Below are 26,906 nucleotides of genomic sequence, written 5' to 3'. Positions count from 1 at the left end.
TGTACATCCAAAAGTGTTCCTGTCAGAGACTGTCTCCATGCCTTTGATTTGACAGTTGCCCAGATAATAGTTTTTCATAAGATCCAGTAGAAATACATGGTTTAAAACATAACATATAAGTGCCTTGGGAACAGCCACCTGTCTTGTGTTAGACAAAGAACACAAGATTTGCTGAACAAATTTCTTAAAAAAATTAAATTATAGAAAAGTTCACTATGTATACTGAACTTGTAGGAGGAAACTTAATGATTGCTGGTATAGAACTGGCGTGGAAAGAGGCTTGATTCCTGGCCACAAAACATCATCAGAGTTCCAGGCCTCCTTCATCCTTACCCCTTTGTCTTCCTTTTTCTGGCTTCCCTTCTGTGCTATAATAGAATCATAGCATCACCAAGGTTGGAAAAGACCTAAAAGATCATCCAGTCTAACCGTTCACCTATTACCAATAGCTCCCATTAAACCATGTCCCTCAAAAAACATCCACTCTTTCCTTGAATGTACATTTTCGTTCAAGGAAACATACATTTTTGTGTGCTATATGTGAAATCTTGCTACATCCCTGTACAGTTATCATTCTTAACACAAGATCCAACAGGCTCTCTCCCCTTAAAAAGGGCCTCCATACAGCATCATCCCAAAATACTGAATACCCAAAGGGCGTTCAGTTAGGAAATCTGAGTCTCCCTTCATTGTCCCATTCTGGACGGACTTCCTAAAGTTAGGGGCTTTTCTGAGGCCTCTCAATCTGAAGTTGGCTGTATGGAGGGGATAAATCTTTGTAAAATTAGTGCAGAGTAACTGCCAAGTGAAAATTACAAAATCAGCTGTTTGTCAAGAGAGGCTTCTTGGCCAAAGTGACTGTGAGATTCATTGCAAAGATTTCCTCATAAGAGCACAATAGAAAATACTGCTTTGCAGGAAAAATACTGCAAGTGCTGTAAAACATTTATGCTTTTATATTATCCAAGAGAAGGAGTACAGTCTGTGCTTGTACTCTCTAAGGAAGTGCTGCAGAAAATTATATTTGTACTCAATAGACAAACTTGTGATCTCATATTGAAATATTATCTGAAAAGAGTAGATGAATTATTGTACCTCTATGCCAGTTCTGTGATTCTGGACTGATATGTAGCATGATAATCTTTACAAATTAAAGTCAACCAATAACCTCATGGCACCAGCCAGATGACTCATGGTGATAAACCTCCTATTCATTATATGAGGTTGTATTCTGTAGGACAAGGGCACAGAGAAAACAATATCTGCATATTTCTGGAGAGTCATTGGTCAGTTTACTGCATGGAAATAGGAGTTGGAGTCCATTCATTGTATCTCAGTAAAGAGCAAGTTACTTTTTTTTTTGTTGTTTGTTTTAATGTTAGATCATCCTTATACAAATCAAACAAACAAAAACCAACAAACAAACCACATGTCAAATCTGTTCTACCTTTTACGCAGTAGTAGTCTACCTTTTGATTTATTTTTATTAAGGAAGCTTGACATCTGCTTTATTTTGAGTGATAGGAATTTGGAGGACTTTTGCATTTCCTTCATGAAGTCTAGTCAAGAAATTCAAATTTGCATAACTGAAATGCCTTACAGCTTCATCTGTGTTTGGCTCAGCAGGCCTCAGGGAACTTTAAGAGTGTGGAGATGTAGCTATTCTAAGCATTCACATCACATGAGTTATGATAGAATTTTGGCCTCTTTGTTTTTAGAGGCTGAGGCTAAGTTCACTCTCCCTAGAAGCTGGATCGATTTGGAGCTCTGAAGTAAAAAAATGAACGGGAGCTTGGCTGTAGCTTTGGGAACTTTTTCATTGCCTGTGGAGTTGGCAAAGCTGGAGTCTTCTGCAGGCTAAATAGCTACAGCTCAATTAGCTGTAAAGCCAGTGCAGTTTGTAATCATAACAGCTTTGTTTCTCAGTGTTGTTAAAAATAAAGCACACATGCCAAGAGCCTTTGGGACACTGTACCAAAGGCTTTTTTAAGGTCAAGAAGTATTCAGAGGTAAAGAAACTCCAAAAGTGTTTTCTCTCTGATCTCTGTCTGCTGTGGCCATCCTACAGCCTTACATGAGTTGTATGCTGCCTCAAGGTAAGAGAGGAACATAAGATCACAGAATCACAGAATTCTAGGGGCTGGAATGGACCTCCAGAGATCATCGAGTCCAACCTCCTATACAGAGATTAAATGCATACTGAACTTGTGGCAGAAAACTTAATGCATTTGATTGCTGGTATAGAACTGGTGTGGAGAGATTCCCATATAAACCTGAGCTGGCTTTTGAAAACTACAAAAAGGGTTCTCCTGTGGTGTTTATCACAAAACAGAAGTTTTTAAGTTCCCAAGACTTTTGGATGGTACTTATTATTATATACTTTTTCAATGACGTAGAGAAATGTATATTCTTTTCTACTGAGCATTAATAATAGAAAAGTAACCTCTAATTATTTTTTAGCTTTTAATATGGACTATTTTCTTGCTAGCTCAAATTTCTGACCATGTTTGATCTGTGCTTTCTCTCACATTTGAGTTTGTACGATTTGCTTAGGCATCAGAGAAACATGTTGGATCCTCTGTGGGGTTTAGGGCAGCTGAAACTTTCACCTCAATGTTACTGTCCTCCTTGCTGTTCTTTCCAGCCCCAACTTGCTGCAGTTTTGTTTTGTTTTTTTTTTCTTTCATTAGAACTTTATTTGTTTTTCTTGGAAGTCAGTTTCTGCTCGTCTCAGGTGAACAAGTGGGCTGTTCATTTTCCAGTCCCTCTCAGATACAGTATGAGAGGTTAGGGTGATGCTGTTTAATGTTTGTATTACGTTTCAGTGCATGCAAATTGTGTTGCTCTCTATCCTTTTTGATGTACTGTACAAAGGCTACAGTCTATGTACAGTGCTCAGAAGGGGTAGAGATTGAATAAGTCTGTCCTATTTCTTTCTTTGTTCCTTGCTATACTTGCTACTCATAGACTAAACATACATTTTTTACTTTTTTCCCCCCCTTCTTTTGCCCTCTAATATGTTAGTGTCTCTCACAACTACACATCTTTCACAAGTGTTGGCATTACATAAATGCAGTATAAATGATGTTTCCATTTGGGAATCATGATATAAACTTTAAACTCCTCCATGAACTCACATCATGTGGAAAAAGTGTCATACTTTTCTGACAATTGCAAATGAAAGTTCCAAGTTATGCAGCTTCATATATATTATTTTCCATATTTTGTTTTTCTGTAGGCTGCTGAAGCTGAGCACAGCCTTACTGGTTGTATCTTCGTTTAGTACTTTTGAAGTGAAGATATGATCTGCCTTTTTTTTTTTCTTGGGCACAGTTAAAGACAGAAAAGAATGTGGTGGCACTGTAGGGAATTATTATTGTTATTATTTTTATTTGTGTTATAATAATTTCACCATTCAGAGTCCTTTCTTCATGGCTGTTACCAGTTAGCCTGATGGCAGACCTTTCAGGCTCTACCCTATTTTTGTTGCAGAAATTGTCAGTATTCATATGGAAAGTGATGGGTAAGGGATGTGCTAATTCCAGCACTAGGACCTTCAAAATCCATTCACATAGGGAAGCCATTGATTCCTGTGCCTAACCCTGTTTATGCCTCACCTGAGCTTCAGGTTCTCCACCTTGGCCCAGCTGGGGCATTCTGCTCTGAAAAAGTTTCTTCTGCACATTAAATCTGTTTTGCCATTTTAAGGCATAATTCAGAACTGTTCTCTGCTCTACTGTACTTTTATGACAGCAGAGATAGGAAAAAGTAGCAAATACAAAATATAGGAAGATAATAAGAGGGTTGCAATCTTTTCTTCATGCATAACTATGGCACATAGCTATACATCTTACAGAACCCTTGTACAGCCCTCATGGCTTTATTGCTTAAGTGGAAGTTGGTGAGCACCTCTTTTTATTCTAGATGCAAATTTAATCTCTTTTTACAGCTATACTACAGACATAAAATGGAGTGCTCAAGTTAATCCTGCTCAGAGTAACATCAGCTTTTTCTCTGTGACCATATATCACTTGGTATGAATTGACCAGGGGTATAAATACTAATTGGTTGTTTGTTTTTGTAAATGAAGGTGATAATAAGTTCTGGCATCTCTGCTTGAATTGATTAGAGTCCTTTCAGGGGCACACCTTCCAAATGCCAATGCCACCCATGTAATCTGGTGAAGCAAAATGATGATATCAGCTGATGTCTCTTAAACCTAGCCAATTCTTCAGATTTTTTTTTTTTTTCCTTTATTATGTCTCCCTTTTATGAAAGGAACAACCCCAGCAACTATACTATTTAGCCTTGTGACTAAAATGGTGACTTCAAATCTACACAAAGACATTTGTCTTTGTCAAGATCTTTGTGTGTGTTTTCTATCACTGCCATGTCCTGAATTTCAAAAATATCTGAGCAGGATATTTTATACTTCTCTCATGCAACTAGTGATAGGACTAGAGGGAATTGCCTCAAGCTATGCCAGGGGAGGTTCAGCTGGATGATAGGAAATACTACTTTTCCAAAAGAATGGTCAGGCACTGGAATGGACTGCCCAGGGAGGTGGTGGAGTCACTGACCCTGGAGGTGTTCCAGGAATGTTTAGACGTTGAGGGACATGGTTTAGTGAGAAGTATTGGTGATGGGTGGATCGTTGGACTGGATGATCCTGTGAGTCCTTTCCAACCTTGATGACTCTAAGATGGTGGTTCAGCATTTGAACCAGTTCAGTTAGCTTTAGTTTTCTCCTCAACTTTTGTGTCTAGGTCTAGCTTCCGCTAGATGCTATAGGCTCAGATGTCTGGCTCAGGCCCTTAGGGAGATAACATTGGTCTTTTTCCTCACTCCTATTTTCCCCTGTGCTGAAGACTGCGTTGCAAATGTCTTAGTTCTTTTCTCCAATTGTTGCTTGTGTCTGAGATTTATCATTTGGGAATTATGTGAAGTTGAAATACATGTTTCATAATGGGATCTCTTCTTGCAGCAACAGTGAATTTACTGCTTTGGGTCATTATAATCAATATGAAGAGAGCAGCATTTCAAAATCAGAAATTGACCTTTACTGTCATCTTCAAAGCAATGAAAATGAATATCCACATTATTTTTCTTGGGAATTTTCCTCCTGAGTAAGCAATATAAAAAAGAAACTGATAATTCATTGTATTTTTCTAAGATGAAGGGGAACTGGATGGTTCAGAGACTGGTAATAGGATATCATGACCTTCCACCTCTGACCCATTTATTAACATATAAGACATGATAGTGGTGTCTAGTAGTTATCAGTATGGGATATATTCCACAGCTGCAGAATCTGTAATGGTGCAACCTGTGAATTTTTAAGGTCTGGGCCACTTGGCACAAAACACAGCAGCTTCTCATCTGGCAGTGTATTTAGCTGAAGCCAATTGAAAAATGAACCAAGAACAAAATGAATGAAGGAAGCTTTGTAAATGAGGATCTATTAGCTGAAGTTGGTGATTTGTGTCAGTTCTGATTTGATACAGATATTTGTCCTTCTTTGATGAAGGTCACTTCAGAATTATATTAATTGATGCAGCAGTCATACCAACAAGTTTTCTTTGCCTATTAATCTAGGATGTTAGAAAGGGATTAATGTGAATAGGGCTGCTGTTGATTTTGACTTGAAAAGATGCTCAAAACTTGCGCTGTCAATGAGAGCTGATTTTATGCATTTAGCTTTTTGCTCTCAGTCTCCTGAGGAAGCATCCTAACACCCTTTTTTGTTTATAAGTGACTTAAACAGAGAGCTCACAATGTAAAGCCCTCTTAGCTTTACAGGTCAGGTAATTAAATATCAAATGTCCTTGGGCTTCATTTAGTCTCAATTATCACCTGATTTCCCCTGAGCAGAAACAATGAAGGAGGTCACAAGAATGGTAGAAAATCTATGTACCTCCGAGCTAGTCTTACAGATAGGGTGACAACAGTGTTGGTATGACTGATTTCCATCTGGAAACATACTCCCTGCCCTTCATATCTCCCAAAATGTGAGAGGACAAAGTAGCTCAAATCATTCTTGTAGCAACAGACTGAAAAGAAATAAAATGAAAAGACCAGTCACTAGATCAATTTTGGAGTTCTAGTTTGGACACAATTGAAATGTGTCTCCTTTTATGTAGTCTGTCTAAAATTTTGTAACTATAATGTACAGTACTATTTTATGTCACCCTCAAACGTCAGGATAAATCGCTCACACACTCCCTGTCTGTCTTTCTTAGGAGTTCAGAATGCACGTTTGCTCTTTTGTGTGTTGTGAAGTCTGAAACAGTGTTTAACTTGAGAATGTTTTCATAAGAATATGTGCTGTATTGTATGGGGATTTTATTTAAAAAACAACAAAAAAGCAAACCCTGAGTGTTTAGCACATTAAGCTCTGGATAAAATTTTGCTTTTGTTATTTTGGTTTGGGTTCTCACAGCATAGCAGTGTTACACTGCTGCCATTAGGAAACTGTCAGTTCCTGAAGGTATGTGTAACTAAACACAGACCCAGCAGGTTGCAGGCCCATTGACAAAATCTTGTTAAGAATTTCCACACTCTTCAGGTTACTTTATCTCAATGTACTTGTGATCATAAATTGTATTTTTTCAATTTTTAATTCTGTATTTCTCAGAAAGTCTTGGTTATAAAAATGACATGGTTGAAATGCTGGCTTTGCATCAAGATTTCTGACTGAATTACCATTTGAATCACTTGAGGCCCTATTCACAAAGCAGAGGACAATTTGCATAATCAAAAATGCATTATTTTGCATGTCAGTGGAGAAACTAAGGCTTAGAGCAGCAGTTCACAAACAAAATTCAAGTTACAGATATTGAAGTGTCTCTGTCTATATGCTGTTGTCAGCCCTGCTCACATAAATCTACCTAAAACAAAATAAAAGATCTTGGAGCAATGCGTAGTCTTCATTCAAAGTCTGTATGGGATTAGGTGGATTTCTTACTCTCCCAAACGTGGATGAGAACTTGGGGACACTTTTAGGCCATGCTTGTTGCAGAGGATAGATGTCTTTCTAAAAATAAGCTCAGTAAAAATTTATGAGCTTGAAAATTGCTCCTTCTATTGAAGAGGTCAAACTGAATAAGTTGTAAGTGTATATGTCTGTGGATAATGGGTTCAAGATTTTCTTAACACCTTTCTGTCAGACTTCTGGCCACTGGTCCAAGAGGCTTATAAATTGCATTAATAACCTTTGCATCTCTCCATCAGTCCATGCTTTTATTTTTTCTATCATTTTTTTATGTCTGCGGACAAGATGTTGGAATGCCTCATTCAAACAATTCATTTCATTGACTGTAAATAACTCCTGTTCAGAGTTCAAGGACATGAAGCAACTTCAAACCTCTCTGAGGTCATAGGAAACCTCTGGGAATTAAAAACCAGCCAACTCACATCCCTCCATCCCTCCCAAAACCAAGGGATTTTGTTCCTTTTGATTTTTTTCCTTTCCTTCCTGGAATGAACTTCTGATACATTGTTGTTAAATCAAGTTTTCCAGTGAAGTTTGGACAGCCATACTTTTAATTCCACAAAGAAACCTGGGTATAATTATTGCAACTTCTGATTTTTTTGATGTTAAAAAGGAGCGTGATGGAATCCAGCCTTTTACTGGTAATGGATATCAACTAATTGAATAATAAAAAAAATAATTATAAAGGCACAGCATGAAATATTTTCACCAGTTTTGTGATATTTTCAAGTCTTAATTGGCTTCCTTTTAGACTGATGGAAGCAGGTGTATTTTCTTAGAGTAAGGGGCCTAAGGCTTCCTTTATTAGTGCTGTTCAGTTCTTATTACATCCATTTGAGGTTTAAATTTAAAATAAAAAAATAAAATTAAATGACAAGCATCTTGAGTAATGATATGCTTCTGAAAAGAGGAGCTATGGTTCTGAGCCTTCAGCATCACAAGGTGAGCTTTTATTCACTGGACTGGGTTTTATTTAACTTGAAATTCCTATTGAGTATAGACATTTCTCAGGTGCATATGGGAAACTGCCTCAATCTCTGCATTGCAATGCACTTCTGAGCCAAAGCACACCACGGCTCAGCACTAAGAGGAGTATGTCCTTTTCTGTATATTTTTTTGGAGCTGTCAGCAGAAGGGTGTTTTTTTCTCCATGTTTCATATGTCCAAGATCCATGCACAGTATGCTGTCTTTATGGCTGACTGAAGTGCATAAAATTGAAGTCATTCAGTTTCTCATTTGTTTATTTAATTGCAGAGGCCATTAACCTTGTAAAATCATTGACAGAATTATAAATCAACATCTTTGAGAGTTATGTAAACAAGTTTATAGAACTTCCTTGAATTATATGAAAGCCAAACCGCAGCAAAGGATGAGTCCTTATTAACAGTGCATACTAATGGCCAAGAAAATACTGAAGAAAAACAGCAGATAATAATTTTTCATGGCAGTGATACCATCCCAGTTACTACAAGGCATAGAACTCATAATGTAGTTTAAGGTTAAAGATAACTTTGAGGTAAAGGTACATAACTGTAATTTATCCTCAGATATTTTATGCGTAGCATATCTTGTTCATGCAGAAGTTTGGGAGTTAAATGTGCTTCAGACCAGGTTTGTTTATCTGTAGAGATCTCATCTGTTTATTTTGAATATTATCAGTCTGTCAAATGTAAGCATCCCAACCAGCTGGAAGAAAGGGATTTTGATGGACTTGCTGAAGTCTGTGATCTGTCATCACTAGGTTGCCGAGCTCTAATTAGATATAAATGAGAAGTGCTCTCATGCCTGTTTCATGGGCTGATCTTTCCTTTTTCTGTTGGTGTCATGGTTTTGTGGTGTTGCTGTCAATATTCTACATCAGTCAACAGTTGGGAAATATTTTTTTCTGCTTCCACTGTGAGTGTTAGCATTTTGGCTGCCACTGTTTTAATATGTATGCCTGAACTGGAATTTGCTCTTAGACTTTAAGATGCATTCAGTTCTTGATTTTTTGCCAAAATTTTCTGGCATGTGTTGGAAGAGGAATTGGTGTACCACATTTAGCAGGTTCCTTCAGAGCTGCAGTCTATTGTTGAGGAGTGCCTCAAGTAGCATACACACTAATTAGCTATACTGGTAAAAAACATTCCTTAGTAACTGAGGGTATATGTTTCTGTCCCTTAACAGAGAAACTCGGCCCCAGAAATTTGATGGCTTTGTTGAAGTCGTTCTTCAGTTTACTTACAATAAGCAAAGAGCTCCAAGGACTTAACATTGCCTGAGCTGTGTTCTCCTGCATATTTAGATGTTCTCACTTCAACTGTAGAGACCAAGAATGTGCTTGACCTTTTGTGGTATCCCAAAATACTGTTCCAAATGAACTTGCATTTAGAGAAAGCTTAGAACAACATGTGCTCCAGAGCCTTTTAGAGGTACAGAAACTGCTTCATAGCCATGATGTTTTTGTTAAATTCTTAATCTGTGGTCGCAGCACTGACACTGTCACTGGAAGCATTCAACTTCTGTTGCACAGTACCAAGAAGCCCAATGTCAGTGTTGGACAATCTTTTAGGGTTCAGCTGGTGAGATAATAGTTGGTGGTACATTGGTATGCTGAATGGTAAGATCTGTGCTCTGTCAAATTGAATTAGTAGCTAAAGTTTCATTTCTTCCTCACCTGATTTCTGTAAATACAAAGGAACTCATCAATAATAGTAAGTGCTATACCTATTGATTGAATCACTCAACCTAGGACTATTTTACTCGCTTTGATCCTTCTAATTAAAAATGGAAGCTACAGAGAAATGCAGTGGTTTAGGCTGGTTGTAGTAATTCTAGATCCAGCTGCTCACTAAGGCACCCTGCTTGTTTTCTGCTCCATTTTATGTCTCATACTTCTGGTTATCAGGTCACTGCTGTGTTCAACCATAATAATAATCAAAACAGACTTAAAGAGTTCTATTAAAGAATAAGCTTTGTCTTAGGGCTCGTGTAGGTGAAGATGGACCTAGATCTAAGTTGTATGTTTTTGGTTTGTTAGTTTATCCTGAACTTCTGGATGTCACTTAAGCCAGTTTCACAAGGGGACTTTTCAAGTGCCAAAATGCATTGCAGAAGTGTAAGAAAATAATAATAATAAACATATATATATATATATATATATATATAGTATATATATATATATATATTCCCCTCATGCCTGCCTCACTGAGATACTTGACAATGCCTGCATCTGAGTACTGGTAGAAAGGTGAACAAGGAGAGAAGTGATGTTGAAAACTGTCAGTTAGGAATGGTTGGTGGGTCTGGAAGAATTCAAGTCACAGAGGCCACTCAATACAGCACTAGGTGTGGAAAGTAGTCACAGGAAGATGGGGAGGGTCTGTGGCCTCAGACAGGAGCCTATAGCACTGAGATAGGGACTTGGGAAGGGCAGCCTTTTTGTCATTAGCAGCAATAAAGAGTGAGAGGGAGCAGCAATCAAACAAGGGGCTTGGACATGTGTTCATCCAAGAACAATTTTGGGACTGTACTCTGGGGGGAACTATTAGAAGAGGTTTATTGCTAACATAGTCCCATCTATAGCTGACATTTGATTTCAAACTCATTGGCTCAAATTTCTTTTGCTTTTGCCAAATATCTGAATGTTTGAGCGTGCTCAGGGAGAATGGATTCTTTGGGAGACTTTAGCTGTTAAAGAGTAGCTTTGAAGTAGAATTTTCCACTGACCAGATATAAACTTCAACAAATTAGACAGATTTTCAAGAAACAAGAAAAAACACATCCTTGACCTAAAATGTAACTTTTGATGGCTGCCTTTCAGTGAAAAAGATCTGAGAACTGTTTGAAGATAAGGTCACCAGCATTAAAGAGTGGTTTTGTCCTCGAGTACTTTCTTGGAAAAGGCTGACCTGTTTTGACTGGAACAAACACTGTCAGACACAAACTTTAAAGGATCAGGACATCTGATTAAAGTTTGGCAAGGTAATAGTGTTGTCTGGAAGAAACTGGTTCTTTAAGAGGCCTCACTATCAATTTTAATACCATCATTACTAATTACTATGATTCTATAAAAAGAATCTTATCTGGAAAAGCAAATATTAAATTGACATAATTATCTCATAATTGATGCATGACACGACAGGATGGAAGAAGCGAGTACATTTTCAAGAGAACTGGAAAGTGATGTTTTGTGTCTGCAAGTAGCAGACAGGCAAGCTGTTAGTGTTGAGTTGGCCTTTTTAAAAATATATATATAATTTCTCGCCACCTGTGGTGTTAATGGGTCATGCTGACAGGTCTCTTTAATGTATATTTTCATGTTTCTTGGGTGTGTTTTGTTTATGTTGTTGCTCAGAATGACTTCCAGTATGGTTCTAGATGTAAAATTTTGTTGATACAGTGTATTTATACAGGTAATTCAAAGTCTGTCTTTGAAAATTATGGGTTTTTTTTATTGGTTTCTGTAGGGGCTAGAAATGACAGACTTACCTCAACTGGGTTCCTTGTTGATGTTAGCATCACTTAACTTTATCATCACCCTGTCACTATCAGCTGTGGCTGTCAGCTTTGTGAAGCCGAGACATTCCTGCAGCCCCTCTTTTCTGTACTGGCACCTCTCTTGCTTTCTGTGAGGGGCAGCTGCTTTACAAAATAACATACAGTGCTTGTCATATTTTGCTTAAAGGAATTTTTTGTCCTTTTAAAAACTGAACATTGTCCATAAGGTTTAAATAAGCACACGCTGCTCTAGACACTGACAGCATAGTACAGATATTCATGTCATTTAAATGTAAACTTGTAAAGTTTTCAGTCACCATGATTTAGGTTCAGTTGTATTCCAGGGTAAATAAAACAAAAATCATGTGAGTCCACTGTACAGTTTCCTGTACTTGATTACACTCTAAATTCAATTAACATTGATGATGGATGCTATGAATTGCAAGAGATACAACAGTAAGTGACAGTTAAGGTGAGAATGAAGGGAATACCCAGGGCAAAGACTGAAGGAGAACAGCATATGTACTCTTCATAAGCTGGTAGGTCCTTTAGATGTGAAAAGAATGCTGAAGTTCAGATATGATTGCTAAGCTGATAATTGCCAGCACTGGCACCAAAGTTTTTTGCTGCTGGTAGTGCAGCATCATTAGTAGTTTGTAATGCAGCTTCTTTTGTCTGGGAAACACTTTTATCTAACCTTCACTGTAATTATCACTGGGTTTTGCTGCTGTAGTGTCTGCCAGATTTTTTATTTTGGAAATGAGTTTATAAGTTACTTGAGGAAATCTTGCCATTTCATGGTTTGTGTGATTAGCACGTTTTTGGATGGAAAAGAAAGATTTCATGCAAATGAAATAATATGCATCAAGGAGGTGTAGACAGAATTAAGGTTATTTCCTGTCCCTAAAAATATTTGTAAATGTTCTGGACACTATTGGTATTCTAATTATGCTTGTCTACTAGTTCATCGGTTTGAGATGATTTTTAGTGCTAGTTACTCTGTGATTGGGTTTCACTTACTGTTATGAAATCCATGTTAATTTCCTATACTCACTGTCATTCTCCTATCAGTTGCAGAACAGCGTGCCTTATCTTCACTGTGATTCTGTTTACTAAAATATTCATAAAAAAAATATCTGCCAACTTCTTACTGAGCCTGCCTTTCTTTAACCTTTACATCACTCCTCAAGTGACAAAGCAAAGCCGTGTTCACCCCAGCATTATTTTCCAGCTGTGAGTGAGTAGGCCTTACCCACCCAGAAGAAGAGAATTGACGTGATCCTTTAAAGGCTTCTGTCTTACTCTCTCTACCAAAAAAAACCAACAAAACAACAACAACAAAAAAAAAACATGCTGCTAGCCTTTTTTTCCTGACTTAAGTATACACTGCCAGAAATAATTTTTTCTGCTTTTCATGCAATGTTTTTGCTGGAAGAAATGCCCCACAGAAAAACATAGCAAAAGAAGGTTTTAATAAACAGGGATGTGTTGTGTTTTGTTCTGTTTTGTTTTTTTAGCATTCCTCACTCTTAAGTAGTGGATAAAAAATGCTTGTGGGTGATTGGATTTCTTGTTAATGCAATTAAATACTTTCCCAAGACTACTTCCTACCTTCTTTGTATGAAGAAATCACACACTGAAGTTAAATGCAGTCGAGTGATTTCTTATTGAACATAATGCATTGGGAAAAATGAGTAACAAAACCAACACCGACTTCTGTAGGTCAAGGATTTCAGTAAGTGCTCAGTTAGGCCCTCATTTGGATCATGTAATACCAGTATTGCATGTATCCCATGTACTGCAGCAGGTCTTTATTACAACTACAAAGTCAATTGTTCAGAAGTTGTCAGAACTAAGATTATCTGTGAAAACTTAATCTGTTTGTACAGTGCAGTTCTTTAATTACACAGTAGCACCATATTTACTCCTGCTGTGTGATCTCTGCCTGTGTCAGATGCTGAATGATTAATTTTGTTCAGTGTTCTTGTTGTGTGGCTCTAGCTGTATGCACCTACTGTGAATTATTAAAGCAGATGGTTTTGAGATTTTTCTAGACTACTTATCACTGTACTCTGACTAGTTGGCAAATATTTGTTCATCTTCCTATCCACCCCATTTGCTGAAGTGTGCTTTTTCTAAATGTCGATTTTGTGATATTCGCTGACTTTCAAATACCTTCACTGTTATTCAAGTTATTATAACTTTCAAGTTATTCAAACACTTGCATAATGTTGAATAACATGAGTGCACAGAGGCACCTGGGGTTCCATACTAATTGCCTGAGAACCTCTTGGTTATTTTAAGTTCTCAAGTAAATGAAGATCTCAAGTGCACATGCCCAGAAAATAAGGATCATGGTAATCTTGGCTTGAGTGACTCAATACTCACTCATCCCACACTCTATGATCTGTCCCCATTCTGCCTTGTCTATGCACTCTCTCCCTTTCTCTGGTTGTTCTCTGGCTTTTATTTCTCTTTACACTGCCATCCTAACTTCCACTGTGGATTGTAACCCCTCATGCGTTCTGCCCTTTTCTGCATTCCTCATTCCTTTTTCTCTGCTGTGACTCAGTTGCAGAATCATTGCTGGGGTAATCTGGGTTTCCTCTCTGAGTTCTGGACCCCTGTCATTCACAGTCCATCTCTGAGCCCAGGTGCCTATCTTTTCTCCTTTGAGAGCCAACAGTCACAAGGGTATTTTTCAAAACTTTACTCCTCCTTCTCCCACAGACTCGCTCTTTTCTTGTGTTCATATAAGGCCATTGTGTAGGTGTATGGTGTCACCATATAATGGCATACCTACTGTCAGTCTGACCCAAAGAAGTGATTTCAAAAGCTTGTAACCTGACCAAATTTAAAGGGTTTTCATAGGGAAGGCAAAATGTGTATTTCTGTTTTAAATCCTAAGTATTTTCAGGTTTCAAGTATTAACTCAAATAGAGGATTGTTTTTTTCAAGGGGAAGATTACTGAGGGGTTACAGGAGATGTTACTTAAGCCCGTTTTCAGAAATGGAGGAACTGATTACGCTGAAAATTTGCAAAGAACTTATAATAAAGTACAGATATTTAAATAAAAACTATGTCTGAAATTCAGCAAAATAGCAAAACTAATAAAAAGCAGCTTGTGATAAAATAGTGACAGTTTTATTAGTACATTGTGCTATTAGTCCCAGTCATGGTATTTGTGTACAAAAAGGTAATAGACACAGTTGCTATCACTTGCTTGCCTGTGTTGTAGAATTGTTTTCCATAAGCACTGATGTGTTTTTGGTTTGAATACTGAAATTGAAGTGAAGGCAAGATATGACTGGCTCCGTCAAGATATGAGCAGCTTGTTACAGTCTTTTTCCATGACAGTCTGGCTTTAATAAGATAATATCTCATTATTTTTAACCTCTGTGTGTACTTGTGTCTGAAGAACATCAGGAACAATACACAACCCATAAATTTGTATCTAGGACATAACGAAAGAGACATTAATTTCACATGGCAGCAGTCTTCTGTATATCTGTGAGTATATTATTTTGTAATGCTTTTCAGAGCTTATTTGATCAGACTTTCCAACGCATTGTTACAGTTCAATAGGCAAAGTGGCTTCAGCCTCTTTAGAAAAGCTAAAGGTGCCTCTGTTGTTATACACACTCTTTTTCTGTATATCTGGTTTAAATAATATACTGCACTTTCGAGTAGGAGCAGTAAGTAGAAATTTCACAAATAAAAAATGCTTGGATAAAAGTTCAGCCCACTCATGTGTCAGACTGAATTTCAGCCTGAGGAGTAAGATATGGCTCATGTGTTCCAAGAAGGCCTTCAGCAAAGCAGCCTACAGTTGAGAGGCTGGCAAATTCTTTATTGCAAGGATTTGAGGTACTTCCTTAATGCCAAACTGTCATTTTTCTTGTGACTTAATGAAGACTAGAATAAAAGACATTTGTAAATCTAGCAGAGGCCATCATGAGGTTGGAGTTGGCTGTAAAGTAGGTAATTCACCTAAGCCTACATGATCACCAGTTGGAATTTGGTTGCTTTTTCTGCTCTTCCTATAGCTCATGGGCATTTGAAATTTGTTAAGAAATTTCTTCCTAGAGATCTTTCAAAGCTGAACTGCGATCTGTGTGTATCTTCATTGCATTGTGCTCTCTAAGATCAGAGCATAAGCTAGCTAATTCTGTGCATTTACTGGTGTGCAGCTCTGAAGTCAATTACCTGAGATTACAAATAATGATCGCTTTGCAGAATGCATCCTGCAGTGAGAACATGGGGAGTCTGTGGCCATTTTGGTCTTACCAGGTATGTATAGTTCCACTGAATTGAATTGTCTCATATAGGGGTTGTAGGAAAATGAATCTATGTGCTCTTAGTAAATTATTTCAAATGGACAAACTTGAAAATATCAAAGTGTAGATCAGGGGATCGCGTTTCTGAAGAGAATGTTTCTGCATGCTTATTAATGCAAAACCAACACAGAGGGGTGAATTCCTGTTCCTGTGCTATAGTTGTGGGTATGTTTTTTTCACCAGTGTCCCCCTCTGTAAGACGTGGATGAGAAGCATAAGGGGCATTGTCCTTGGAGACCAAACAAAAAATAATAATTAAAAAAAAAAAGCTATAAAAGATGTGTAGATGAAAACATAAAGTTGCAGAACTTCTGTGGTTTGTGCAGTCACTAAGGCACTTTGGGGTATATTTGTTCTGAAGACATGATAAGGAAAAAAGCTGTGAATTTTTCTCACTAAAAACATCTTTCCAGGAGAGCTCAGAATTAAGAGACTGAACCCAACTGTTTATGAGAAGAAGTTGGCACTCTGTCAGAGAGTGTCTTTGTGTCTGCAGAATGTGACAAGCCACAGAATTTTGCAGATATGTTATTTGGCTCTGAAATAGAGCAAATCACTTGCTTTCCCAAATTTGTGATACTGACTACAACCTGCATGATTTAGTGTCTCAGGAATTAAACAGGGCAGCCAAGATGTTATGTTAACAATATGAAATTAGCACAAACTGCCACAATGTGCTGTCTTGAAGATAAAAACTCTTCTAATGGCAAATATTAGGAGAGTAATGGTGACATTAGTGAAAAAGGAGAACACGTGAGGAGCAGCGTGCAAGCTGCTGAGATGGTGAGCACTGGTACATGGCAGCCCCAGAGAGTACCACAATTACTCTACACTGAGCAAAGCAGCATTGTCACAGTCACTCTTTTTTGAATGATGGTGGGAATAGGCTGGGGCCATTGCATACAGAATGTAATCTGTGAGAGGATCAGCAGCAGTTGTACGTTATGTTAAATTTGAGCAGTATGAGAGCTGAGATGTTTTGTTACTGCTGAGAAGAGTTTCAAGGCTGCTGTAATACCAGGCAATTTAGAAATCATGAGAGACTCTTTTATCTAGGGCCACTGTGGAGACTTACGATTTTTCACGAAGTGAGAACAAGATGATAGCCAGGAATTGGAAGAGTGAACAAATTGTGATAGGATGATCCAAGCTCTGCAATTAATGTTCAGGCTCACTGTGCTCCTCGTGTCTGAAGATACCACCTTTGATAGAACTGCTTGTGAGACTTTCTTCCTGCGTGAGGCCTGGGAGTTGATAGCAGTAGTTACTTTTGTTGATTGTGAAGAACAGCTTTGAAATGTGACATTATGAGCATGGAATAGCCTTTTTCAGAGGACTGTTTGGATCCTGCCTGCTCTCCAAACCTTCCAGATGTAAGTCACTGCTGATCTGGCTATGTTAGTGGAGTGCCAGGATTGAGCTGATGCTGTAAACCCTGCAGGGAGCAAGGCACAGATTTACTGATGCTGCTCAGGTTTTGGGTAGGAGTTGGCTGCTGTCCATCTGGATTGGTTTGCTCATGGAGGGAGCATACTTTAGAACCCAGCTCCTCTGAGAATAGCAAAAAGCTTCTTGACCACCACAAGCAATAAGGCAGAGTGCCAGGAGTTCATAATAGATGAGAGCATCTCCTTGTTGGAGGAGAAATCTGTAATGGTTATTCAGGGAAATGCAATGTGTTTCCTTTAGGTATGCAAATATGGTTATTAGGCCTTGATGGATAAGTGCTGAGTGTCATTACTTTTTAGTGGCTCATGTCATGAACTTCTGTATGAGTCACACAAATGATCATCTTGGACATCATTAATTACTGAATATGACACTAATTCCTCTGCCCTGTTTTTTATTGCTAGAATTTGCTTTAAGAGAACGTGCAAACATGTGACAGAAAAAGCACCTGTCCACTCAAATGCATACGATATTTTGTCCAAAGTGTTTTAAAAAAGCATTTTAGCATCATGTGCTACTGTGCTTCCTGAAAACTCTTTGGGGAAATGAATTAAAAATGCTGCCATCTGTTTATCTTACATAGAATACAGAGGGTGAAAAAGAAAGTCAGCAGTATTGAAGTTGTGTTATATAATTTTGTTTTTAAGAATATGTGCTAAGGATAAGAGAGTACTGGTATGTTTTTTCCCACATTTGATTTGTTGTAATTTTCTTAACCAATTTTCTGTCCTTTTATCTTAAAAGAAGACATCTTTGTGTGAGATCTGTGGGTGATAACCACTGGACTGAGTTGTCATTCCAAGGGAAAATGTTTTGTTCTAGAATTAACATCAGGCACAGCAGCACTTGGTGTCTCATGGAGCTCCAGCAGCAGCTGCTTTGGTAACTTCAAAGTTGAAGTCAAATTTGCCTCAAAGTGATGCTGATGAATTCCCCGGACTCTGTTTTTCATTCTCTTGAATGTGGATTTCTGGGTTTTGTCTTTGAATAAGTGGACTTCATCCAAAGTTCCATCCCCTTCAAGCAAAAAGTTGCCCAACTGAGTAGGTGTGTTCGTCATTTGTTCTCAAAGGGACTGTTTCTGAAAAAAGCACCCAAGCGCCATCAGTTCATATTTCATTTTGTTTTTAAAGTGCTCTGTGGAAGAAGAAACAGATTTCCTATTTCAGACAGATCTATTTTTTCTGTTTATTTTAATTTCTTTTTCATATATATATATTTTTCTATTTCTTTTTTTCTTTATCTGTTTTTAATTCATTAGGGCAAGGTAGCATCCCCACAAAGGCTGGTGATCCTATCACTAATAGAATCACAGTACTGACAGGCGAGCCCAAGGGTTAATTCTGTTAGCATCCACAGTTGCACTTGGTTTGTTGCAATGTAAATTGATAGTGCAAATGCTTCTTGCTTCCACAGTGTAAAATTAGCTTAATTAAGAAGATTTTACTTTCTGAGCCTTATTGTTTACTATATTTCACGTGGACCAGGGGAGAAGTCAGCAATCTCAGCTTCCAAGTGATATTTTGTAGTTCTTATAATTTATAGCAGATATTGAATGCTGAGACTGTAAAAGGGAGAGAATTGGATATTAGAGAAGATAAATAAGAGGGGGAGGGGACTGAAGAGGAAAGAATATTTGCAAAGACCTCAGGGTAAGCTGCTTTCAATGTACTGTTTAAGCTTTAATGACCCATATACAGATTTTAGTAACATAGTAATGGCCAACCAGAGGATTTAGAGGCCTCAGGTGATGGGCTGAACAGCAAAAGCTGACATAGGTCATAAATACTATTATGGTTTGACAGAGGCTCTGCCAGGACATAGATTTTTTATGTTCCCAATCTCTCTGCATGTGTGCTTATTTGTCAATAGAGTTGGGAAAAGATCAATTACTGCAAGTGATAGAAATATTTCTGGTAGAAACACTCTTTTGGAATAATTGTTCTAATTGTCTGCTCTTTGTGTCCTTATCTCTTTCAGTAGCATTTTTTATTTTCAATGTTGTCCTTTGAAAATGTACTCCAAGAAAATCTCCTGTGAAAAATTGTACATGGCTTTTCCTTTCAAAAGAAAAAAAAAATCTACTTTATCATATTCAGGGCACAGGAAAGGTTCCTCTATTCTGACTCTCTGTGGCATGAGTTGTTTTGCACAAGCTGAATCAGCTCACTGCAGGCATTGCTTCTCACCTCCTCAGTCAAGCTGGAGTGTTGCCACATTCCTGGTCATAGAGCTTACTCGCAGGTTCACAAACCTGGCAGCAGGATATCTGAGGACTTGCTTTGAAATTGCTGTCTGCTTTTTTTCCCCTTTACTAAGATCTGGAGTTTTGCTGCCAAGGATGCTTGTAGGACAGCATTGATCCAGCCAGATGCTGTGTGTTTCTCTCATGTTTCTTCCTTGAATGGCATCATCTTGTTGGATCTCTTAAAGACCATTATGAGTTGTGATTTGTACTTACCCTAATACAGAGCCAGATAACCCCTGGAGTTACCTCAGTCTGATGGAGAACCTACAGTAGGATAGCAAAGGGTAATTGTGTTGTGCGAGCTCCTTGACTTCCATTTTACACAGCAGTGGAGAGGGACACATGCTGTCTTAGAGGTTGACAGTGTCATTTTGGTGGTTTGTTATTTTCTTTGACAGAAGAAGGATGAGAGAAGAAAGTTCCCTGTTATTCACTACTGAACTATGCCACTCATTTGCATGTCTTTGTATCTGTTATTTACTTTGTTGTAGTGACTGATAGTCCTGTTCAGATGAATGCATGAGGTGACAAAACAGCATGACTTTGGTAACAACACATGGCTTGTCAGCACCTATTACTGAAATATGCCATACTTGTGGAATATTTAATATGTATTATGGTATAAACATAAAATATGCATTCTGAAGGAAAATAAATTTAGTGAGGGAGATCATCTAGAAGTTTGCCAAGTCTTTATTTGTCACTGGTGTGAAAACATGAACTGGTTCCATTAAAGAAAAAATATATGGTGACAATACCATTTTTTCTATTCTCATGAACTAGTGCAAGAGATGCCATCAAATCCGTAATATTCTTAGGGTAAGATAAAGGACAGTTACTGCTTAAAACATAATTTATACAATAGATTTAGAATTTGGTTGGAAATTCACTCTTTTGTGTTGGAATGTTTAATAAAAAAACACACAAAACTCTCCCAGGCTCAGACAAAAATGTGCTCTATACTGACTATAGAAGCAAACTTAGTTTTTGATCACACAGAATCGTAGGGGTTGGAAGGGACCTCTGGAGATCATCAAGTCCAACCCACTGCTAGAGCAGGTTCCCTAGAGCAGGTCTAAAAGAAAAGCATCCAGGTGGGTTTTCAGTGTCTCCAGAGAAGATAATTGTACAACCTCTTTGGGCAGCCTGTTCCAGTGTTCTGTCAACCACAATGTAAAGATTTTTTTCCTTATGTTTAGCTGGAAAATACTGTGGTCCAGTTTTTGCTTGTTGCCCCTTATCCTGTCACCAGGCACCACCAAAAATAACCTAGCCCTTGGCTCCTGCCCTTTAGATATTTATAAGCATTGATATGATCACCCTTCAATTTCCTCCAGACTGAACAGTTCCAGTTTGCTCAGCCTTTCCTCATTAGGGAAATGCTCCAGGCCCCTCATCATCTTTGTGGCCCTCTCTAGAAATTCCCAGGCTACTCTCTAGAAGTTCCTTGATTCACCTCCAGAAGGCTGCTAACCACCTCTAGCCATCACACTGCTGTAACACACTAGATAGTCATCAACAGTTTACGGCCCAGTTCAGCCCGGTTCCGTGATGAGTGGGGCAGAGGGATTTCACAAAGTCCATGCCTCCGTAAAAGGGAAACAGGGGACCCCAAAATTATTAAAAACAGTGTCAACAATCTGAGGAGAAACACTACTTTTACTAAACATGGTATCGGAATGTAAGATAACACACTATCATACCATATAATAGAGATCCATAGACTTAAAGGATGCTGAAATATGACTCTTGGTTATCAGATTATGAAGTTCAAGATATCAAATAATCATCCAAGTCACTAAAAAAAAATAGGCCAGCCAATGTGAAATATTTTGATGCTTTTAAGTTAACGTGTATGTTTTCCTTTTCAGCTTCTCTTCTGAAAGGACTGAAACATGCAAACATTGTGCTGCTTCATGACATCATTCATACTAAGGAAACTTTAACACTCGTTTTCGAATATGTGGTGAGTAGAATTATTAGTGTTCTCAGTACGTTTCAGAATGCATTGAGTAATATGGAAAAGCTATTTGCTGTGAGTGATCTATGAACTGCGCCAAAATAACCCTGTACTATCAGGGTTCAAAGCGGAGATTGAAGGAGATGATGCTTTATAATAGAGTGTGTTAAAGCAGAGTGCTGGGTGGGCTAGACCACAGTCAGAGCTGGAGACATGGCTTGTAGGCCTCTGTAAGGACTTTCCAAACTGGTCCATTATTTTACTTCCTAGTTATGCTTGTAATTAGGAATGTTAGAGCATTTACTTGACTAATGTAATGCAGAACATTTTAAAGTAGATGAGGATAGTGTAGGTAAGAAGAAAAACAAAACTAAAGTTCTTAACAGGTAGTTAAGATAGGTTTCTGTTGTGACTGGCTTCTGTGTAGTGTCTTGTTCTAAACAGCGTCAGTTAAAAAAGCAAAATCTGACACACAATTCAGAATTTTGGATTTGTTATTGTTTGTTGTATTGTTATTTTATTTTTATAATATTGTTGTATTGTTATTTTTGCCATGGCTCATGGTTTAACTACTAATTAAAACCTCAGTTTTCACAGTGTACAGTGTAACGATCTAATTGTGTTCAGAGTATTACTTTCCAAACTCTTGGGCTTGAACTCCTAATTAATCGTTTCACTTTCTCTGAGACAAACATATGGTATTTATGTAGAAGTACTTCAGCATTTGGCTTTGGAATTATGTAATGTTCTATCACAATTAACCTCCCAGTTTTCACAGAAGGGTCCAAGAACATGTAATTTAAAAGAAACAAATGAGTTTAGAGAAGGTTGAATTTTCAGCATAATATCTGTTATTGTGTTGCAGTCAGGAAGGCTTTGCATTTATAACATACCGTGATTACTCATTTAGTTTTAGAAATGGGAAATTGCCTACTTACTGTTACTGTGTCCCTACTTAATGCAGATGAGATTTTCTTTTTGTGTTTCTTGAGAGCATGCCTTAATCATTACATGATAGTCCCCAGCTTCTTGTCTGAAGAAGCCATTTACCTTCTCCATTTGCACAGAAATGCAACGTTTTAATGATCAGGGTATTCAGCTACAGGAGCCTACTGAGCAGTTGCATGCATTGCATATTTTTTCTCGTGTATGAGAATATTGAAGCAAATCTAATACTTTTTCTTAAAATGTTTTCTCTGTTCCTAACTTATAAACTGTATTAGCATAGGAAAAGCTTAGGTATCTAATTTCATTTAACAGTCAGGTTACAACTGCATGAAAAAAAATCAGAAACTTGATATTAGTATAATATGCAGATATAAGATATGTATGATGTATTTATCCCTAATATAGATGGTTTTGCATATTATACTAATATCAAATTTCTGATTTTTTTCATGCAGTTGTAGTGTTTATAAACTCTAGCTCTCAATCACTGTATATCAGGTTGCCACCCTTAGTAAGCATGGGCACAGACCGAACCTCATGAAGCAGATGTTTATTTTGAATTCACTTAGATATTTACTTTTAAACAGAGCGCTTTTGTGATCAAAACTACTGGTGCTACAACTTTTTATTCCCCTTGTGTTTGGTAGAAATCAAAATTGTGAGAGGATCTTGTTTGGTAACAGTTCCAAGCAACTGATTCAAGTAGAATTTTATTATTATGCTATTTTGGCTGAGGGACAGCCTGGAAAGGTGATGCTGAGGAAGTAGGGGAAGAATCTTTTGTTCTCTCTAACCAGCCTATGGAATGTATATTAATGATGTTGTATCTTACTCCTACTCTTTGAGGTGACAGAACTGCTTTAGAAAGGCTGTTTCCATTATTTTGTAATGTGAAGTTTTGGGCTGATCGGATAGATAATGCTCTCTGATAAGGCTTAATGCATCATGATACCCTAAACTGTGTGCATGATACAGTTCTTACTGCATGATCACTAAGTCCTTTTTTCTTTTTTTTTTTCATTCAGTGCACAATAAGAATGTGCAGAAACAAAAATTAAGGTTGCCCATTTAAATCTACCAATTTTGGCTGGTTAATTATGCAATCTAGCTATATAATAGATGTTATTGAGCTCCGTGTCTGTAATGCTTTTTTAAACACCTGTACAGGGCTTAACTCAATATTAAGTGTGATTTCTACCAAAATCAATAGAGATACTTATGCAATTAAAGCTACAGAGTGGTGGACATTTTAAAAGGGCTGAAGTTGAACAAACCTTGGAGGGTTTGAGTTTGATTTACTTTGTAAAGGAACGTCATGGAACTCATACAGTATTGCCGTTAATTACTATTGGCCATTTCAAATGTAATAAAAATCTTTTGAATTAGATTTCACAATTAAATTTGCAACGAACAGTTACTAACCCAGCAGATGGAAACTTTGGGTTGCTAGTTTGGTGATGATTCCATTGGGGAATTAACACTGATGAAATGTCTGAGGTTATCGGAGGTGTTCAGTTTCAGCCTAAAAGAGTAGAATGAAATTTAATTTCACATAGCACTTTTCAGAGCAAAATGCATTACAATAATAAGTTAAAAGCTGCAAGCAGAATATCCTCTAAAAGGAAACACGGTAGTGATTAAATTCCCTGAGTACCTCAACCTAGAAATTTTCTTTTGCGTGGATGTTTGTTAGACAAGTAAATGTGACAGAACTTTCCAACCTTGGTAGTAACTGGAAGCAAGACAAATCAATCTTTAAAAATATATGTGACAGTTGGCAGGGGAATTTCATGGTCCAGACAATAAACATTTTGGTATTGTAAGGAAAGCTTAACTGAAAGTAACTTAGTATATGCAGTAGGGCATAGTTTTTTTTCTACACTTTGGTAACTCATACATCAGCTCTGTGTAATCACTGTTGGTCATTAAATCACACTGAAAAGGAAGTTGGAAGGAACTGTTGCTTATGATGCAAGTTTTAAGTATGAGCTGTTCAAAACATGAATGATTGGTATTGTCTTTCATGTATGAATGGAAGAGGAAATGTTTTGGGGCTTGTTGTTTAGTCGGATGTTTGTTTGTTTGTTTTTGTGGAATTAATTGTGCTGATGTGTGCTAAACAGAATCTGAAAAAAAAAAAAAAAGTGGAATTTTGATATCTTTTGCAAATGGTTCTTAAAATTATAATGGCTTCCAAATGAAAATGGCGAATTCAGCTTCACAACTTGATGAAGGCTGTTCACATAAGTTTAGATCCCCTTCTCCCCAGGTTGTAGGGCAGGTGGCACTGGTGTGGCCAATGCTTCCAAAAGAAAATAAGAATTTTACTGACTGGATCTCAGACCTTCTTACAGACATCTTTGAAGATGAGTTCACATCCCTTTCTTCTGAAATTGTCAGTGACTGATACCATTTGATTCCTGACTTTTTTATTTAAAAACAAGTGTATTTAGAAACACTCAGTTCCTGAAAGGCAATCCAAACCAATGCATACTGCAACTGGATTGTTAGAATGATAACGGGGACTTTAATGTTATGTGTAATTATGTAAGTACATTATTATCCATAAATGAATTGGTAACTTATCCTATTCCTGACTTATAATGCTGAGCTTGTATAGCAGTACTTTACATTATGCTTTCAATATTTATGAACTAGATTTTAAATGAGAACAAATACATTTATAATTGGAATTGTGAGTAATGAGTAATATTATTTCTGCCTCGACAGTGAAAAAAAAAAATAAAGCTCCAGACTAATCTAATAGTATAATTTAGAACCAAACATTTTCAATTACCTTGCCTATTTTAATATTTCTGTATGCTTTTCCTTCTTAAAGATTACGTTAAGAAGAAAGCTCAATCCTTATTGCTTGCTACCACAGCTAAAATAACTTGTTATATGAATTGGCTTTATGAAGTAAACCAATTGCATTTTCCTCCTATTTCCTGTAAGGAAGGATGCAGGTTTTTCATTTTAGTGCTGACTGAAAAATCAGGTATACACTGTTTATTGCAATTAAGTATCACAGAGACAAAGTTCTGAGATTTTGATTTGGACATGGGATGTCTTAGAAAAGTGTTATGCAAGAAAATTGTCAACACACTCATTACCTAAAAGGATAAAAAATGTTTGCATTGATAATGTGGATCAAACCATATTATTTGTCTTCTGTTTAACTTATTAGTGAAAACACAGTGAATCTACAGCTATTGATGGAATATGTAAAAGCATTGTCTTTATAGAAGGGAGAGTATGGAAAGCCTGTAGAATCCCAGAGCTGCTTTAGTTTCAGCTTAGCTACCTTATTTTGATTTGAGTGAAATGTTGGGACATTTTCTTTCCTTTTGAGGTCAAGGTGTTTGTCAAACCAGGGGGTTCTTGCAGTGGCCTATCTCTGTCCAGCTCAGGGAAGGAGCAGAGTTTTTGAGGGCTCCCAGGCATGACAACAGTGAATTTGATGTTTCCACTTTCCTTGACCATTCCCTTGTTTTTTAAACCCCTGCCTCATTCCCCAGATTTACCCCAAGTTGGTCTATTTAAATTGCAGTCAATAGGACAACAGAGTAAGGGAGAGGAGAGGAAGCAAATCCTGTACTGTTAGGAGCAGGCTGAAGGGGAATACTGATCTTGGGAAAGCTTTATTTTTCATTTTTAACGAGAAATTGTAGATGGGAGATACTACTGTCCAAGTGTAGGTTGGAAATGCAAACTCAGCCTCAGGAGGCAGGGATTCCGAAGGGATTTCAGAAGGAAATTGCTTGCTGCTTTGGTGTCTGGTGGAGATTGCCAGATGAAGAAGGAATGAAAAAATCTATTTTTATAGCTCAGCTACTCCTGCTAGGTGAAGGAGGTCTGGTGAGAGGCCAACACAGGCCTAGCATGAGGAGGAATGTTACTCAGTTTGGCTTTGAAGGTCTCACAGAAGTCTCATACGCAGACTTAATCTGAAGATTAATCAAGACTGTCAGTCTAACGAACTGGGAGGCTTTGTCTGTCTAAGTATCTTTTTGTACCATTTACCAGTGTTTTTTATTACCTTATCAAATGCTTTGTTTTGCAGTGTGCTTTCCAATGTTCAGTTATTAGCACTGATTATTTATTTTTCTTTTAATTAAGTAGAAAGAAGTGTATTCAATATAGAGTGTTAAGAAACCTGGATCAACAATTAAAATTGGAGCATAAGAAATATCATAGTTGAGCAGGCAAATGAAATTGTGGAAACAAGAAAGATATTCTATATAATGCTCCACTCAGTTCAGGTAAGGTCACCACACTTGTATACACTAGGAAAACAGAAATCAACTGGTGGATGTCCCATCCCTGGGGACTTTCAAGGTGAGGCTGGATCAGGCCTTAGGCAAACTGATCTAGCTGTGGATGTGCCTGTTTATTGCCAGGGAGTTGGTCTAGGTGACCTTTAAAGGTCCCTTCCAACTCTAAGGATTCTATGATTCTATAAATCAACTGGAAAGCTGAGGAGGAAAGAGCA

General features: G+C 37.5%; 1 protein-coding gene across 5 annotated transcripts in view; it reads left to right on the top strand.

The window, feature by feature from the left end:
- CDK14 (cyclin dependent kinase 14) overlaps nucleotides 1–26,906 on the top strand; it is a 296,113-nt gene that overhangs the window by 100,438 nt on the left and 168,769 nt on the right. For all 5 annotated transcript variants that reach the window (XM_072328324.1, XM_072328329.1, XM_072328328.1 and 2 more), the window contains one exon: nucleotides 21,378–21,472. In XM_072328324.1, coding sequence (XP_072184425.1) covers nucleotides 21,378–21,472 — 95 coding nt within the window. The remainder of the gene's footprint in view (nucleotides 1–21,377; nucleotides 21,473–26,906) is intronic.

The sequence above is a fragment of the Excalfactoria chinensis genome, chromosome 2, assembly GCF_039878825.1.
Source record: "Excalfactoria chinensis isolate bCotChi1 chromosome 2, bCotChi1.hap2, whole genome shotgun sequence".
NCBI classification, from domain to species: domain Eukaryota; kingdom Metazoa; phylum Chordata; class Aves; order Galliformes; family Phasianidae; genus Excalfactoria; species Excalfactoria chinensis.
Note: the sequence above shows the minus strand (reverse complement) of the source record. Positions and strands in the feature narration are given on the sequence as shown.